The 17,790-nt window shown below is 44.2% G+C and overlaps 1 protein-coding gene across 1 annotated transcript in view; it reads right to left on the reverse strand.

The window, feature by feature from the left end:
- The window catches only part of AKNAD1 (AKNA domain containing 1), a 211,139-nt gene that overhangs the window by 127,194 nt on the left and 66,155 nt on the right, over window positions 1-17,790 (reverse strand). Inside the window, exon 4 of the mRNA XM_073592935.1 lies at window positions 3,545-3,678. Coding sequence (XP_073449036.1) covers window positions 3,545-3,678 — 134 coding nt within the window. The remainder of the gene's footprint in view (window positions 1-3,544; window positions 3,679-17,790) is intronic.

Here is a 17,790-nt window from a genome sequence, read left to right on the forward strand (position 1 = left end):
TTGAGATCAAGAACGGAACACGCCAGGGGTGCCCTTTATCTCCGCTCCTTTTCGCCCTGTCCCTGGAACCGTTTCTGCGTACTGTGCGAGCCAACCCGGACATCACTGGAGTGGTTATGGGAGACTCGCAACAGAAGATTGCCGCATACGCGGACGACATGTTGTTTTCACTTACCAATCCAGTGGTCTCTCTCCCAAACCTTCTAAGTGAATTTAAAATGTATGGTAGTCTCTCGAACTTGAAGATTAATTTCAGCATGTCCGAAGCAATGGGCATAGGAATTTCCCCACGTCTTCTCACAGCCCTTCAAGCCAGTTTTAAATTTAAATGGACAAATACTGCCCTGAAATACTTGGTACACGTATCCCCCCCCAAAATATCTCAGATATTCCCCCTGAATTTCCCCCCACTGCTGGCAGATGTTCGAGCTCTGCTTAACAAATGGCAAAAGGGGCTACATTCGTGGTTTGGGATATGCAATATCCTCAAGATGTGCGTTCTTCCCAAATTCTTTCTTCTCCAAGCCCTCTCGATCCCAATCCCCTCTAGTTACTTTGACCAGACCAGAGCTCTATTCTTCGACTTCATATGGGCCCATAAAAGGCCTAGACTCAGCAGAAGGCAGCTTACGTTGCCCAAGCTGTATGGAGGATTGGCAGTACCAGACCTCCGCAAATACCACCAAGCGACTCATCTGACCAGACTTATCGACTGGAACCGTCACCACTCCACGAAAATGGACCTGATTTGAACAGACCCAGTGTGACATACCCCTGAACAGGGCCTCTTGGTGTCATAACTCACTGCCAAGAGACGTGAAGAATCACCCCCTGATAGGTACAACGACGCGAATATGCTCGACTCTCTTTACACGCTCTAGCCTTGCATCACTAGATTCCCCACTCCGCCCGATATTGGGAACCCCAGAGTTTGTTCCGGGATACACAGGTCCCATCTTTTGCTCCCTGAAGACGGCGGGATATTTCCAAGGCTCCCACTTTCTTGTAAATGGAAAGTGGCCATCTGTGACTGATCTTATGAATCCAGATGATCTCTTTCACTATTGGAGGGCTCTTCAACTTTGTCATTTCCTTAAATCAATACCCCTACCTGGTAACCCCGATCAAACTCTGACCACTTTAGAGACCTATTGTTTGGAGGAGGGTGCTATGCCCCACACCTTATCGGCCACCTATCAATTGCTGATTACGCCACCAGATGGTCATCACCTACGTTTCCCAGATGCGTGGGAAAGGGATTTGCAGTGCGCCTTCACGACGCGTCAAAAACAAAATTTTCTTCACTTCACATATAGATATGGTATCTTTTCCATATATGTCTTTGAGATGTTGTATTTCGTGTGTCTTTGCCCATCATATAAATAAAGATTTGAAAAAAAAAATTTTAAAAATCACTATAAAAAATAATTCTAAACATTTTTATTATGGAGATCTGGCTTTAAAAACTAAAAATATTATTAAGGAGATCACAAGAAATAATAAAGAAATAAGTTTGTCAGAACTTTGTGTGAATATCAGCAGCAAAACAACTTAATTCTTCTAGCATTATAAAGAACGAAAGAATGCGCTGCATTGAAAGATCCAAAAATTTATGCTATCTCCATTACGAACGCTAGTTTTACCAGACCGAGCGCTTCCGTCTCGTACTTGATTCTCAGCATGTGTGGTTTTTTGCGTGTCGAAATTGCATACAGACGAAGGGAATTTCTGATAGGAACTTTTCAGACAGGAAAATAGAGAACCTGTTCTCAATCTTTTGCTGGCAGTAATTCCACCAGCAAAAGTCCAATAGAGCATACACACGGTCGGAATTTCCGACCAAAAGCTCACATCGGACTTTTGCTGGCAGAATCTTGTGTGGATCGTGTGTACGCGGCATTAGGGTCGGAAAAGTAAGTCAGTTCAGCTCAGGGTCAAGTTGAAGGTGTTAGGTTGAGGTTAAATGTTCGTAAAATAACTTTCTTATTTGCACTTTTATGGGCATGGCAAATCAGATTTTTGGTCTTTTTTCATCTATTTAACGTAATAAATGTGTGTCAAAAACCACATAAGTAATACGTGTCAGTGGCCAGGTGATGAAATTTGGTCCATGCAATTTCTGGTACAACAAATGTACTGCACTCACAAAGACTCCAGAAACAGCCATGCCAATTCTCAGAAGTAAAAAATACAGTGTACTGAAAAGAGAACTACACTGCATTTGAGCATCACAAACCAAACATGATAATTAATACATTTTTAAAGTGATAGTAAAGGCAATTGTATTCTTTTTAAATAACAAACATGTCATACTTACCTGCTCTGTGCAGTGGTTTTGCATAAAGCAGCCCCGACTCTCCTCTTCTCAGGTCCCCCGCCGGCGCTCCTGGCCCCTCCCTGCTGCCGAGTGCCCCCAGAGTGAGCAGCATGCCCATTCACACACAGAGCTGTGGCTCAGCTCCGGCCCCTCTCTCTTCTCATTGGTTCACTGGCTGTGATTGACAGAAGCAGGAGCCAATGGGAAGGGAGCGTCCCCAGAGAGCTTAGCTTGTCATATACATCATTGGATCGAGATGGGGCTCAGGTAAGTATTAGGGGGGGGGCTGCTGCACAGAAAAGGTATTTTACCTTCATGCATATGCATGAAGGTAAAAAACCTTGAGCCTTTAGAACCACTTTAATATTCAAAGCCAACTTGTCCATCCGTCTATGTCTCTATATTTTATTTTGCTGGGAAATCATTTTGAAAAACACCCCCTAGCATTTCTGGCTTTGTATAAGGGCAGATGATTCATATAGCATGTACTTCCTGAAATCCATCTGCCCTTAGATCAGGCATGCAGGCAGGAAGATGTGCTTAGCTAGAAAATAAATCCTCCTCCCCTCCTGGGATGTATTACATCATTTGCCTAAGCCTTGAAACCAGGAAGTAACTGAAGAAATATAAAAAAAAAGTTTAAAACAAGTATATATGATATAATTTCCTACCCATTTACTAGTGCTAGTAGCCTAAGGATTAAAAACGGTCAATTTTGATTTAGAGGGTAAAGTTCTACTTGAAGTATTAACTTGCAGAAGTGTCTGTTTTTAAAAAACAAAATATCTGGTTGGTGAATCTCTGTACCAACCTAAAATAACCAAATCACGGTGGCTTTATAATAGGCACAATACAACGATGTTCCCTGCTGCCCTAATCTACCACTGCTGTACCCCCAGTTCCAATGCAAATACTGATTTTCTGAAAGTCAGTGTCTGATAAGGGCCCCTCCTCATGTGATAGTGTTTGGGCCTGGCAGTTGGCTACTTTGGCACGGTGCACTGTTTTTTAAAAGGCTTATGGGAATATATCTGGAAGTATTGGCGTGTTGATAGGGCTCTGGCAGAAAAGTAAGGCAAAAGGGAACATGGTAAAGTTCAGAGCAGGTGCCTGCTATACAGCCTGTGTATGCTTTGCTTAATTTTATATCAATGCAGAGTTGCCTTAATGAAGGCTAACAATACACTGTCAAGGAAACTTTATATAAAAATTAAATGTTGCCCGTACCTTTCTAAATCAAACTCGCCCACTGTTTGGCATCCTGTCCTGTATGTTTGTAGCTGCAAGCTGCGATGCTTATCCTTTGATGACAAGTAATTCAATTCCAAACTCTCCAAGCAGGATCTCAAATTCTGGAAAATCTACAGATGAAATAAATGAACTATACATGACATTGGTAGCAAACAAACAAGAACCACTTTAATATTGTTGAGCCCCAGAAATCAAGTGAGCTTATAACTTCTAGTAATGTGCTGACAAGACAGTGCCTCTGCTGTACTAAAATCCTACCTAAAGCGTTTTATCAGCCCCTCCTAGGTTACCTCTGGAACCTACAGAACACCTCCCAATTTGTTACGGAGATGGGGAAAGGGTGGTTTAGTAGTCCTAACACACTTCTTGCCCTAGGCCCCTTTCACAAGATCAGCCTGCTCAGATCCACCCGTCTGTGTTTCAGGTGGATCCAAGCGGGCCACCCATTGACTACTATGGGCAGGCGAATGTCAGCGGAAATGTGTCCGCTCACACCCGCCTGCCATCCGATTCGACAAAATCCGCTGAAAACAGGCGGCTGGTGATACGTTCTCCATCCATTCAGCGGATGGTATCGGATGGAATCTGATAAAAATGGACAAGCTGTCCATTTTTATCTGATCTCCCCATAGAGGAGAATGGGGCTCTGACAGGTCTGCCCCTGCACAGTGAGCGGAGACGGACCTGTCATCCGCCTGCTCAGCGAGGATCAACAGAGCGATCCCATGCTGAGCTAGCGGAGTCCGTCCAGCAGATCTGCCCCGTGTGAAAGGGGGCTTAGGCTGTCAACATTACCCCTCCATAGATGCAGTACAGTACAGTGAGTAAGCGTGTTAATTGCAGGATCATCAGGTGAAGATAAAGTACAAAACAGTGAAAAAAGGAAACCACATCAAAGGATCGGTAAACTGCAACATATAACATTTTTGCTCTTGGATTTAGATACACTTTAGCCGCTTGCCGACCAGCCACCGTCATTATACTGCAGCAGGTCGGCTCTCCTGCGCAAACCGCTGTAGGTATACATCGGTCTTTGCACAGGGGATACCAGGCGTGCCCGCCAGCCGTGTGCAGCGGGAGCGTGCCCACGGGTCCGGTGGACACGATGTCCACCGGTGACCCACGATTGCGGTATACAGAGGCAGAACGGGAATCTGCCTATGTAAACAAGTTGTGCCAGATGATATGGCAGAGATCTTCTGTTCCCAGTGATCGGGAACAGCTATCTCTGTCATGTCCCTGGTAGCCCATCCGCCCTACAGTTAGAACACACCCTGGGAACACATTTAACCCCTTGATTACCCCCTAGCATTAACCCCTCCCCTGCCAGTGTCATTTATACATTGATCAGTGCATTTTTATAGCACTAATTAATGTAATAATGTCACTGGTCCCCAAAAAGTGTCATTTGGGGTCAGATCTCTTTTTTTTCAAAATTGTCGGCCTTTTTTTGTTTATAGCGCAAAAAATAAAAACCGCAGAGGTGATCAAATACTTAATTACTAATAATTTTGTTTGGGTACAGCGTCGCGTGACCGCACAATTGTCAGTTAAAGCAACGCAGTGCCGTAAAAATGGCCTGGTCATTAAGGGGGGGAAGTCCTTCCGGGGCTGAAGAGGTTAAACATGCCCAAAGCATCCTAAACTAGGGTTTCTCAACTGAGAGTCCCCAAAGGTTCCGCCGCAATTCACCATTGTAACAGATGTACAGTATATTTGCAGAATGGAGGTACCATGCGCACTGACTGACAGTGAGTACTTTTAGGGTAAATTGACACCAAATGCCTCTCCTATAGTCCCAGCTCCTGTGACGTCAATGCAGAGGGCATTGCAGGACTAGAAGAGGGTGCGCAGTGTGGGAGAAACTTCCTGCCTCCCTCATCAGTGGCTGTTGATTTCATAGGAGAAAATGTTGTAGCAAGGTGAGCAAATTAGTTGAATTGTGTACTGTAGATGTATCTGCAGAGCGGTGCAGAGAAGCATACTTAATTGTACTGCGCTGATCCCCACTGGCCCTCCTCTTCTGTCAATCCCAGGTGTAACATCACCTGGGATGGACCAGAGAGGACAACAGGTGGGGATCAGTGAAACAAAACAGATATGTAACAGCAGCTTAGTGTAACAAATAAGGCCTCGTTCACACGAGGCGGACTCCGTTTCCATGGAGCCCGCCTCGGTCCGCCGGCTCAGTGGGAGATCAGTCCGTTCATCTCCGCTGAGCCGGCGGATAACAGGTCCCTCTCTGCTCACTGAGCGGGGAGGGGCTTGTCAGGTGCCGCTGCTGCCTATGGAGGGATCGGATGAAAATGGACAGCGTGTCCCTTTTCATCAGATCTCACCCGATCCGCCAGTGACGGATCTGGACGTAGGGCCATCCGTCTGCTTTCAGCGGATCGTACTGGGTCGGATGTCAGCGGACATGTCTCCGCTGACATCCGTCACTCCATAGGCTAACATGGAGCGCCTGTTCAGGTCCGCCGTCAAAACTGACAGGCGGACCTGAACGGCCCAATTCAGGCGGACCTGAAGGGGCCTAATTCTGCGCTGCCTAGAAAAAATAGCAGCTAACACAGCAAATTAGATAAATGCAATGCAGATGAATACAAAATAGTGTAGCGCTTATGTATAGTACGTGATTGAACACAAATATCGGACACAAAGGTACTAAACACCAATGATCATTAATAAAAAATACAAAAATGAGAAACACTGTGACTGGTGATGACTTTCAAGAAAAATTCCAGTGAAAAGTTACTCAAAATATAGTTCAAATTTCCATATGAAATGTATTAAAAAACTTCATATGAAAATCACCGCGGTGAGCAGGGTATATTGTTGAAGTGAAAAATACCACCACCAAAAACTGTGAGGCTTACCGGAGCGTTTGAACTCACAAGAGCGTATGTTCTGTGAGTCAAACGGGCTTGTGTTGTGTAAACAACCAATGGGTCTGGGCACTGGAATCCTTGGTGGCTCCCACAGGAACATACGGCTATCCTCAGGATGGTAGATGGCTGTAGTAATGTATCTCCTGAAAAGTGGTAACCCGATGTACGTGGATGCAGAGGATGGATTTAAAGTGGGGAGAACAAAAAGGGCCACATAGCATAATTCCGTTTTGGATATGTGATAAAATTGAATAAAGTAGGAAATTTACATTTGGCAGGTTAATAACAGCGCTTTTTCTAAAAACAAATGGCAGCAGTGGAGTCCTTTCTGATGCGTTTCGTCTCCTTTGACATCGTCTGGGGGGTCCCTCCACTGCAGCCCACCAAGTATTTATAGGTAATGTGTTCCCATACATGAGAGCCAAGTCCCCAATGTGTTTCGCATGGTGGTAATGTTACTTCCGGTATCAGACAAAATGGCCGACCAGCGTGCGTTCCACACCTCAGCTTGAACCATATGTGATATGTGTCAAAAAGGGGGAGGGGCAAGGGGGTGGGACTTTAATTGAGGCACGTGGTTGCAAAGGAATAAATTGGTGAACAAAGTTGGAATTTATTAATTGCCATAAAGTACAATTAGAATACATCATGTAAAGAAATATAAAAACATAATAGAATAATACAAAGGATAATACAGTACATCTTAATTAATGTTGGAATATCACATGATATGGGAAACAATAGTTTCCAGAGTGCACCAAAAAAGCAATACTGTTAAACATGTATTGGATGATACTGCCTGCAAAAACCTCTGGTTTCAATGATCCAGGAATATGATATTGGATGTTAGCTTGTACAGTAATATATATAACCAGAAACATAATATATGGCAGCTCTACGCGTTTCGTGGCTGGAAGACACTCATCAGGTGCAAGCACTTGATGTAGCTAAGAGTAAGAGAAATAGTATAAGATTAGAAGGTATAAAATATATATATATATATATATATATATATCTATATATATATATATATATATATATATATATATAGATATATATATATGTAAACATGGACAGGGGTAAGGTTAGGAACCCCCAAACCAATTGACTCACTCGGGTTCATGTGGAGGTGATGCGGTACCGGGCAGCGCAAGCATCCAAAAGTATTCCCAACCGGGCGCTGGGGTGGGTATCCCAGCAGTAGCACCCAACAGGCATCGACCAAAGCAGGCATAGGACCAGGAGGCAACCTAGGTGTGAAATGAACAGGAGATGGTGACGTGCATAAGTGGATGGAAAGATCCATGAAGAGAAGAGGGATGAGTGGTGAGAATGGCAACCAAGCAGTGATGGAAAGGCAAGGGGGTGAAAGAAAAGTATTAATAGAACTAGTGAAGGAGTGAAGGAGGAGACCAAAGATATGGTGAAGATACCTGTGATGAGAGAAACAACAAGGAGAAACTGAATCCTTGTTGTTTCTCTCATCACAGGTATCTTCAATTCATATGTGATATGTGCTAAGTATATTAGTTGTGTTGCCTTTGATCTGAAAAAGTTTTATGGCCAATCAACGAGAATACCACGCCTCTGTATGAGCCCTGGATGAGATATTCCAATTCGTCGTGTAACTGGAGAAAGGAAATAACAGCGGCTCATTGTGTGTCAAGCCTCGATGTGAGGAGCGCGGCACGCATCACTTGGCCGGTCGCTGAGAGGCGTACAATTGCACGATGACGTCATGCACCTCAGCAACGTAGGCTTGCGTTCCAAGAGGCGGAAAGGTTTACTCCGCTGGGCAGGCCATGCCTGGTCCAATCACATAGCCAGGAATCACACGATCGTGAGATAAAGTCATGCATATCAGCTGCACTGCGGGCTTACGTTATATGTAGTGAAAAGTTTAAAACAATATTGGAAAGCTGGAAGATTGCACATAACATATAAGTGTCTAACATATATATATATGACATATAGGTGTCTAACAACAAAAGCCACGCTAGGGCAGCTATTGGCTGCTGGCTATGAACTTCCTTATTTAAGTCCGGTCGTACGTCATCACGTACGAATTCGTCGGACTTTGGTTGATTGTGTGTAGGCAAGTCCGTTCATTCGGAAAGTCCGTCATAAAGTCCATCGAAAAGTGCGCCGGGCAAAGTCTGCCGTAAAGTCCACTCGTGTGTACAGGCATAAGAGTTACAAGTGGTAAACATGTATAGATTGACCAAGGGAGAAAGATTGCTGATATGTAATTAAACATCCCATGTCATTAATTGGGACAAGAAATACGTTTATGAATTACATCAAAAGGGACACTAAAAAGGTAGCCGTGATGAGAATTGTGTTAATATATTTCAAGACAGGGAAAATAAATATTTATGTGTACACATGTGAAATGGACTCTCATGAGAGGTCATATGTAAATAATAAAAAAAAAATATATGATGAATAAGAACAGAAAAAAGAGAGAGAATAATCAAACTATACAAAAATAAATGTGTATATAAACAAGCTAAGTAAACTGTTTTAAATTTCTTAAGCTTTGTTAATGAAAGAGTTGATGTCAAGTTCTACGTACGGGGAATATGTCTGCAGCTCGTAGATCCAGAAGGTTTCCAATCTGGAAACACCTCTGGTTTTGAAACCACCCCTTCCAAGGAGGGATATACCTGTCGAGTACCATAAACTGTGTCCCCTTGAGATTACGATTATAGTGTAATTTATAATGTTTGGGGACAGTATGCTTGGTGTCACCACTTTTAATCAGAGCAATATGCTCGACAACTGATTGAGAAGGAACGAATGGTCCGTCCCACATATTGTTTCCCGCAATGGCAGGTAATCGGGTAAACAATATAACTGGTGGTGCACGTACAGAACTGTTTAATGGAGTATTTTTTATTGGTGACAGAGGATGTAAAGTCAACAGTCTTACGTCCTACGCCAGAGTTATGTTGGCATACAATGTTAAAAAAAAAAAAAAACATTCAATTTGTGGAAAAGAGATTTGCGAATAGGGAAATTAACAATATTTGGGGTTATTTTACTTTGTAAAGTGGGAGCTCCTCTAAAAAAAATGACCTTAGCCTGATCAGGCAAAGAGGTATTAAGGATACGGTCACTCTTAACCACTTCAATACCCGGCCATAGTCAAATGACGTCCACAGATGGGATCTCCCATCCTGGGTGGACGTCATATGACGTCTTCGGCTTTCTGCTGCTACTGCGGGCCCCCGGGGGCCCGCAGAGCGGCGATCGGGGTACCGTTGTGTCCCTCAGGACACAGCCGTTCCCCGATGGGGGTACTGAAGTGGCGGCGGCGGCGGGCGGCGGAGCGTCGGTAACGGCGGTAACGGCGGATGCAGAGCGGCATTGGGAAGCGCTGTGTATTCTCCTGGTTTCCGGCGGAAGATCGGTGATCAGGGCGGTGATCGGGGCTGAGGCTTTTCCCCTGGATACAGCTCAGCCCCGATCACTGTAGCCAATGACATGGCTCTGCATCACATGACCGGCTGTGTCCAATCACAGCCGGTCACTAATGTAAACAAACAGATAGTAACTGCTGTTGCTGGGCTCTTCTCCTCACACACCGATCCAGTGTGAGGAGAAGAGATCAGCTAACAGTGAGTTACTAATTACATGTACTACTGTGCCCAGATCGCCCCTCCTAAATAAAGAGTACCTGTCACCTTAGAGTACCTGTCACCTCAGTACCTGTCACCTCAGAGTACCTGTCACCTCAAAGTACCTGTCACCTCAGAGTACCTGTCACCTCAAAGTACCTGTCACCTCAGAGTACCTGTCACCTCAGAGTACCTGTCACCTCAGAGTACCTGTCACCTCAAAGTACCTGTCATCTCAGAGTACCTGTCTATCAGGAGTACCCGCCACCTCATCACCTGCCACCAGAGTACCCGCCACCTCATCACCTGCCACCAGAGTACCCGCCACCTCATCACCTGCCACCAGAGTACCCGCCACCTCATCATCTGCCACCAGAGTACCGGCCACCTCATCATCTGCCACCAGAGTACCCGCCACCTCATCATCTGCCACCAGAGTACCCGCCACCTCATCATCTGCCACCAGAGTACCCGCCACCTCATCATCTGCCACCAGAGTACCCGCCACCTCATCATCTGCCACCAGGGTACCCGCCACCTCATCATCTGCCACCAGAGTACCCGCCACCTCATCATCTGCCACCAGAGTACCCGCCACCTCATCACTTGCCACCAGAGTACATACAGCCAGTCAGCCACTATGTCCAAAAAGATGTACACCCCAGAAGAGGCATACCAGATACTGAGTCTGACCGATGAGAGCAACGGGGAGCTCTCACCGCTCAGTTCAGATTCTGGTTCTGATTCGGAATATGAGCCCCCCGAAGGCAGCACATTGGGATCCGAATCAGAGGAGGAAGTAGTCCATCCAAAAAGACGGCGGTCTGAAAACCAGGCAGCTACCAGCAGTGCCAGCGGCGGTAGACCCCAGGAGGAGGGGCCCAGTACAAGCGCTGCTAGACCCCAGGAGAAAAGACCCAGCACAAGTGGATGCCAAAGAAGTAGGGCCCAAACCCAACTTCCAGATTCCTTGGCAAACCCATTGTGGCTGCCTTCTACCACAGGGTCAGCCACGATCCCCCCTTTTACAGCACAGCCGGGTGTGCAGGTCAACACTGCAGGATTTTCACAAATGGATTTTTTAAATTTATTTTTCCCGAATGAATTGATTCAAGGCATCGTGGACCAAACTAATCTGTTTGCCCAACAATTTATTGCAACCAACCCCAGCTCCAGCTATGCCCGCCCCTTTGAGTGGAGACCGCTAACAGCAGTGGAGCTAAAATTGTTTTTAGGCCTAACCCTGAACATGGGGCTTACAAAAAAAAATGAAATTCATAAGTATTGGTCCACCAAACCCATCCAACATATGCCAATTTTTTCTTCAGCCATGTCCAGGTCCCGATACGAAATCATAATGCGCTTCTTGCATTTCAATGACAACTCACAGTGCCCCCCCCGAAATCACCCAAACTTTGACAAATTATATAAAGTTCGCCCCCTAATTCATTTTTTTTCCCAGAAGGCCGGCTGGGAATCAAACAATATATACCCAGTAAGAGGGCGAGGTATGGCTTGAAGCTTAACAAGCTTTGTGAAAGTGCCACCGGTTATGTGTACGCATTCCGCGTGTACGAAGGGAAAGATTCCCAGCTCCAGCTCCTGAGTGTCCCTCGTACATGGGAATAAGTGGGAAAATTGTTTGGGAATTGGCATTCCCACTCCTCCAAAAGGGGTACCATATTTATATGGATAATTATTATACGAGTTTGCCCCTTCTCCGCCACCTATATCTCAAACAAACTTTGGCCTGTGGTACAGCTAGAAAAAACCGAAAGGGCTTCCCACAGTGTCTTGTCACCACAAACATTCCAAGGGGGGAATCGACAAGCTTGAGGAACGAAGAAGTGTTGGCTGTGAAGTGGAGGGATAGAAAAGACGTGTACATCATGTCCACCATCCACGATGACACCTCGGTGGAACTTCACAGAAGACGCGGTACCGTTCGCAAGCCTACCTGTATCACTGAGTACAATAAATACATGGGGGGTGGATTTAAATGATCAGTTGTTGCAGCCCTATCTTTCAACAAGAAAATCCTTATTCTGGTACAAAAAAGTCGCAATTTACTTTTTTCATTTGGCCCTTTTAAATTCTTTCATAATCTACCAAAAATCCACAGAAACACCCACCACCTTCATAAAGTTTATTGAAGACATTGTCACTGCCCTGATTTATCAGCAAGTATCCCCCCCAGAAAGCATTCGCTCCGATTCTGTCAGCAGACTACATGAGCGCCATTTCCCAGACCATATTCCACCAACAGGATCCGGAAGACGACGCCAAAAAAAATGTCAGGTGTTCACCAAAAGAGGAATTAGGAAAGATACCAGCTTCCATTGTACCGACTGTCCCTCCCAACCTGGCCTTTGCATCGGAGAATGCTTCAGGCGATATCACACTCTGGAAAATTATTAGTCCATATTTCTAATACTGCCATTTCCCCGTTTTTAATTTCTGTCCTGAATATTTCCCTTCCTCAACCAACCATATTATTGCCTTCTATGTGAACCGACCCTGGCCTGTTTCTCGACTATTCCTCTGCCTACCGTCTGCACTGTTTTTCCGCCATGTTTTTGCCTTTCACGTGAACTGACCCTGGACTGTATCGACTATGCCTCTGCCTACCGTCTATTTCTGCCTTTTACCTGCACTGACCTCGGCCTGTTGACCATGTTTTTGCCTGCCCCTTGGATTGATCTTTCACCCTGCTACACAGGGGTCTCACATATGTGAGGGGCTCCAGAATAGTGTTCGGAGTTCAGAAAAACAGTTTTTGGTTTTCTGTGTTCCCATAACAGGGTCTGGTTGCCCGGAGGCTTCAAAGCGATTTGGGTGGGAGAAGCCTCTACCCCTGTCCCCATTCTTTCCTGACCGATGCCCTAAGCTTGATGGTACTGCCTGCTCCCTGGACAAATACTCTGGCTGTGCTGACCATACCTCTGCCTGCTGCATGTACTAACTATGGACAGTATTCCTGCCTGCTGCATGGACGATCCTTTGATCCATTTGCTGCTGCTGACCATATCCCTGCCTGCTATCTGGACTAATGCTTTGGCTGTGCTGACATCTCTACCTGTATTGACTATTCCTGCCTGCTGCCTGTTTTGCTGTCGCTGTCCACGTTCCTGCCTGCTGCCTGGACCGATGCTCTTCTCTGTGGACCACTGCACTACTAAAACTGCAGGTAATCTTTTCTTTACCCTTTACTCAGCAGAATGTATTTTGGTTTGTAATTGGTATGTACAGTACATGCTATGTGTTAGAAATATGAAGGGCCTTCAACAATGATAGGTTGGCAGGAATTTGTGTGTAATGTATGCTCCTAGAACAATTGACAGTGCTACTTGGATGTTGGGCCTCTGTATGTGGCCAGACTATGTAAAAGTCTCACACATGTGGTATCGCCATACTCAGGAGGAGTAGCAGAATGTATTTTGGGGTGTCATTTTTGCTATGTACATGCTATGTGTTGGAAATATCTTATGAATGGACAACTTTGTGTAAAAAAAATGCGTTTTAATTTTTTTTCCACAGTTTCCAAAAACTTCGGGAAAAAAATGAACCATTCAAAAGACTAATTATGCCTCATAGATTATACGTTGGGGTGTTAGCTTTCCAAAATGGGGTCATTTTGTGGGCGTTTCCATTGTCCTGGTGCTCCAGGGCCTTCAAAATTGTAATAGGTGGTTGAGAAATGAGATGTGTAATTTATGCTCCTAGAATGCCTGGAGCTGCTACTTCAATGTTGGGCCTCTGTATGTGGCCAGGCTGTGTAAAAGTCTCACACATTTGGTATCGCCACACTCAGGAGGAGTAGCAGAATGTATTTTGGGGTGTCATTTTTGCTATGTACATGCTATGTGTTGGAAATATCTTATAAATGGACAACTTTGTGTAAAAAAAATGCGTTTTCATTTTTTTTCCACAGTTTCCAAAAACTTCGGGAAAAAATTAACCATCCAAAAGACTAATTATGCCTCATAGATTATACGTTGGGGTGTTAGCTTTCCAAAATGGGGTCATTTTGTGGGCGTTTCCGTTGTCCTGATGCTCCAGGGCCTTCAAAATTGTAATAGGTGGTTGAGAAATGAGATGTGTAATTTATGCTCCTAGAATGCCTGGAGCTGCTACTTCAATGTTGGGCCTCTGTATGTGGCCAGGCTGTGTAAAAGTCTCACACATTTGGTATCGCCACACTCAGGAGGAGCAACAGAATGTATTTTGGGGTGTCATTTTTGCTATGTACATGCTATGTGTTGGAAATATCTTATGAATGGACAACTTTGTGTAAAAAAAAATGCGTTTTCATTTTTTTTCCACAGTTTCCAAAAACTTCGGGAAAAAAATGAACCATCCAAAAGACTAATTATGCCTCATAGATTATACGTTGGGGTGTTAGCTTTCCAAAATGGGGTCATTTTGTGGGCGTTTCCATTGTCCTGGTGCTCCAGGGCCTTCAAAATTGTAATAGGTGGTTGAGAAATGAGATGTGTAATTTATGCTCCTAGAATGCCTGGAGCTGCTACTTCAATGTTGGGCCTCTGTATGTGGCCAGGCTGTGTAAAAGTCTCACACATTTGGTATTGCCATACTCAGGAGGAGCAGCAGAATGTATTTTGGGGTGTCATTTTTGCTATGTACATGCTATGTGTTGGAAATATCTTATGAATGGACAACTTTGTGTAAAAAAAAAAAATGCGTTTTCATTTTTTCCCCACAGTTTCCAAAAACTTCGGCAAAAAAATGAACCATTCAAAAGACTAATTATGCCTCATAGATTATATGTTGGGGTGTTAGCTTTCCAAAATGGGGTCATTTTGTGGGCGTTTCCATTGACCTGGTGCTCCAGGGCCTTCAAAAGTGTGATAGGTTGTCATCATATGAGATGTGCAATTTATGCTCGTAAAACGCCTGACGGTGCTAGTTGGATGTTAGACCTCTGTATGTGGCCAGGCTGTGTAAAAGTCTCACACATGTGGTATCACTATACTCAGGAGGAGTAGCAAAATGTATTTTGGGGTGTCATTGCAAGTATGCATGTGCTGTGTGAGAGAAATAACTTGTTATTATAACAATTTTGTGAAAAAAAAAAAAAAAAATTTCCAAGAATTGTGGGAAAAAAATACAACTTCAAAAAGCTCACCATGCCTCTTGCTAAATACCTTGGAATGTCTGCTTTCCAAAAAGGGGTGATTTGGGGGGTATTTGTACTTTCCTGGCTTGTTGGGGCCTCAAGAAATGAGATAGGCCTTCAGTACATCAGGTGTGATCAGATGTGATCATTTTTCAATGATTTGCACCATAGCTTGTAGACTCTATAACTTTCACAGAGACCAAATAATATACACTAATTTGGGTTATTTTTACTAAAGATATGTAGCAGTATACATTTTGGCCCAAATTTATGAAGAAAAATTACTTATTTGCATAATTTTACAATAGAAACTAAAAAAAAGTGTTTTTTTTTTCAAAAATTTCTCTCTTTTTTCGCTTATATTGCAAAACATAAAAAAACCAGCAGCGATTAAATAACACCAAAAGAAAGCTATGTTTGTGAGAAAAAAATGATAAAAATTTGGTTTGGGTACAGTGTAGCATGACTGAGTAATTGTCATTCAAAGTGTGAGAGCGCTGAAAGCTAAAATTTGGTCTGGGAAGGAAGGGTGTATAAAAGCCCTGTATTGAAGTGGTTAAGGATGCCCCAATGTTTGGCAAAGATTGCTTTGACCTGTCTGTATTGAGTGGAAAATGAGGTAAGTATTGCCCACTTGAAATTATTGTCAGGGTCCTGTTTAGGTTTGACTTCTAGTAGGGACTCCCTATTCGCTTCCAGTGCATGTTGAAATTCACAGTCAACATCATTGGAATTATAGTTTTTGTTGAGGAACCTGGTTTTTAATATGTTGGCCTGTACTTTAAAGGTCTCAATATTAGTGCAATTTCTACGCAGTCTTAAAAATTGACTGCGTGGAACCGAATTGAGCCACTATCGATGGTGGCAACTATCCGTTGGGATAAATCCGTTTCGATCAGTTGGTTTGAAGTATGTTTGAAATTCAAACCGTCTGTTTTTAATTTTAATTTCGAGATCAAGGAAGTTAATCTTATCGGTACTTGCAACATAAGACAGGGATATGCCTCTATTGTTATTTAAATATTCAAAGAATGATTTCAGTTTTTCTTCCTCCAAACGTGGTGAGTCCCCCTCCTCAAGAAGGCACATGTACAGTCATACCAATGAACATCTAAGTGATTCAGAGAAGGATTGCAAAAAAGTGCTGTGGTCAGATGAGACCAAAAATTTAGCTGTTTGGCATTAATTTGACTCCCCGTGTTTGGAGGAAGAAAAATGCTGACTATGACCCTAAGAACACAATCCCTACAGTCAAATACAGGGACGGAAACATGATGCTTTGGGGCTGTTTCTCTGCTAAAGGTACAGGCTGACTTTGCCGCATTGAGGGGCCAATGGACAGGGCCCCTTCCCTCAGCCATAACAGTAAAGATGGGTCATAGATGGGTTTTCCAGCATGACACTGACCCAAAACATACCGCCAAGGCAACAAAAGAGTGACTCAAGAAGAAGCACATTAAGGTCATGGAGTGGCCCAGTCAGTCTCCAGACCTTAATCCTATTGAAAATGTGGGGAGGGAGCTAAAACTTTGAGTTGCCAACAGCAAGCCAAGGGATCTTAAGGATTTAGAGAAGATCTGTAAAGAGTGGACTAAAATCCCTCCTGAGATGTGTGCAAACCTGGTCACAACTACAAGGAATGTCTTAACCTCTGTGCTTGCCAACAAGGGTTTCTCCACCAAGTCCTATTTTGCTTGGGGATCAAATACTTATTTTACTCGCTGAATTGCAATTTAATTTATAGCATTTGTTTTATGTGTTTTTTTCTGGATTTTTGGTTGATATTCTGTCTCTATTATTTAAAATACACCTATGATAAAAATTATAGACCCCTATTTATAAGAGGGCAAACTTACAAATTATGCAGGGGATCAAATAATTATTTTCCCCACTGTATCCTTTAATCAAATATAAGGATGTGGGAAGTGTGACATACAGTACATTTCTCCAAGCAGAGAACACCTTAGAAGTGAAAAAAACAAGGCTATAACTGTACTGAGGAAACAGAACCAAATACTGAAGGAGAGAGGTGTTTATTAAACCCCTTCATGATGGGTTCAACTCCTGAACACAGTTTTACCACGTTGACATGTGTCAGTAAAACTGTACATATAATTGAAACTACTGTATCCAGGGCTGGACTTATCATTGGGCTTGAGTGGGCTCAAGCCCATGGGCCCCGCCAAATAGGGGGCCCCGTGGGCAGGGCCGGATCCACGGCAAACTCCCGCCCGCTAGCCAGCCCGTTTCGCCGGCACCGCTGCTTATTATTTAACGGGGACCGATCGGGCTTGTGTACTCTCACTTCCTGGTAGCGGTGGAATAGGGCCTCCCATGTCTTGCATCATTTCCAGCTGATTACATCACGTCCACCCTATCGTGCGTTCCACTGCTACCAGGAAGTGGGAATACACAAGCCTGATCGGTCCCTGTGAAATAAGCAGCGGTGCTGACGAAACGAGCTGGCCAGCGGGCAGTAGTTTGCCGCCCCCCTCTGAATGTTAGAAATCATGGGGCCCCCGTACATCCTACCTGACGGGGCCCCCTTCGACCTGGTGGCAGACGACATGACAAGTG

This window comes from Aquarana catesbeiana, linkage group LG07, assembly GCF_042186555.1.
Source record: "Aquarana catesbeiana isolate 2022-GZ linkage group LG07, ASM4218655v1, whole genome shotgun sequence".
NCBI lineage: Eukaryota > Metazoa > Chordata > Amphibia > Anura > Ranidae > Aquarana > Aquarana catesbeiana.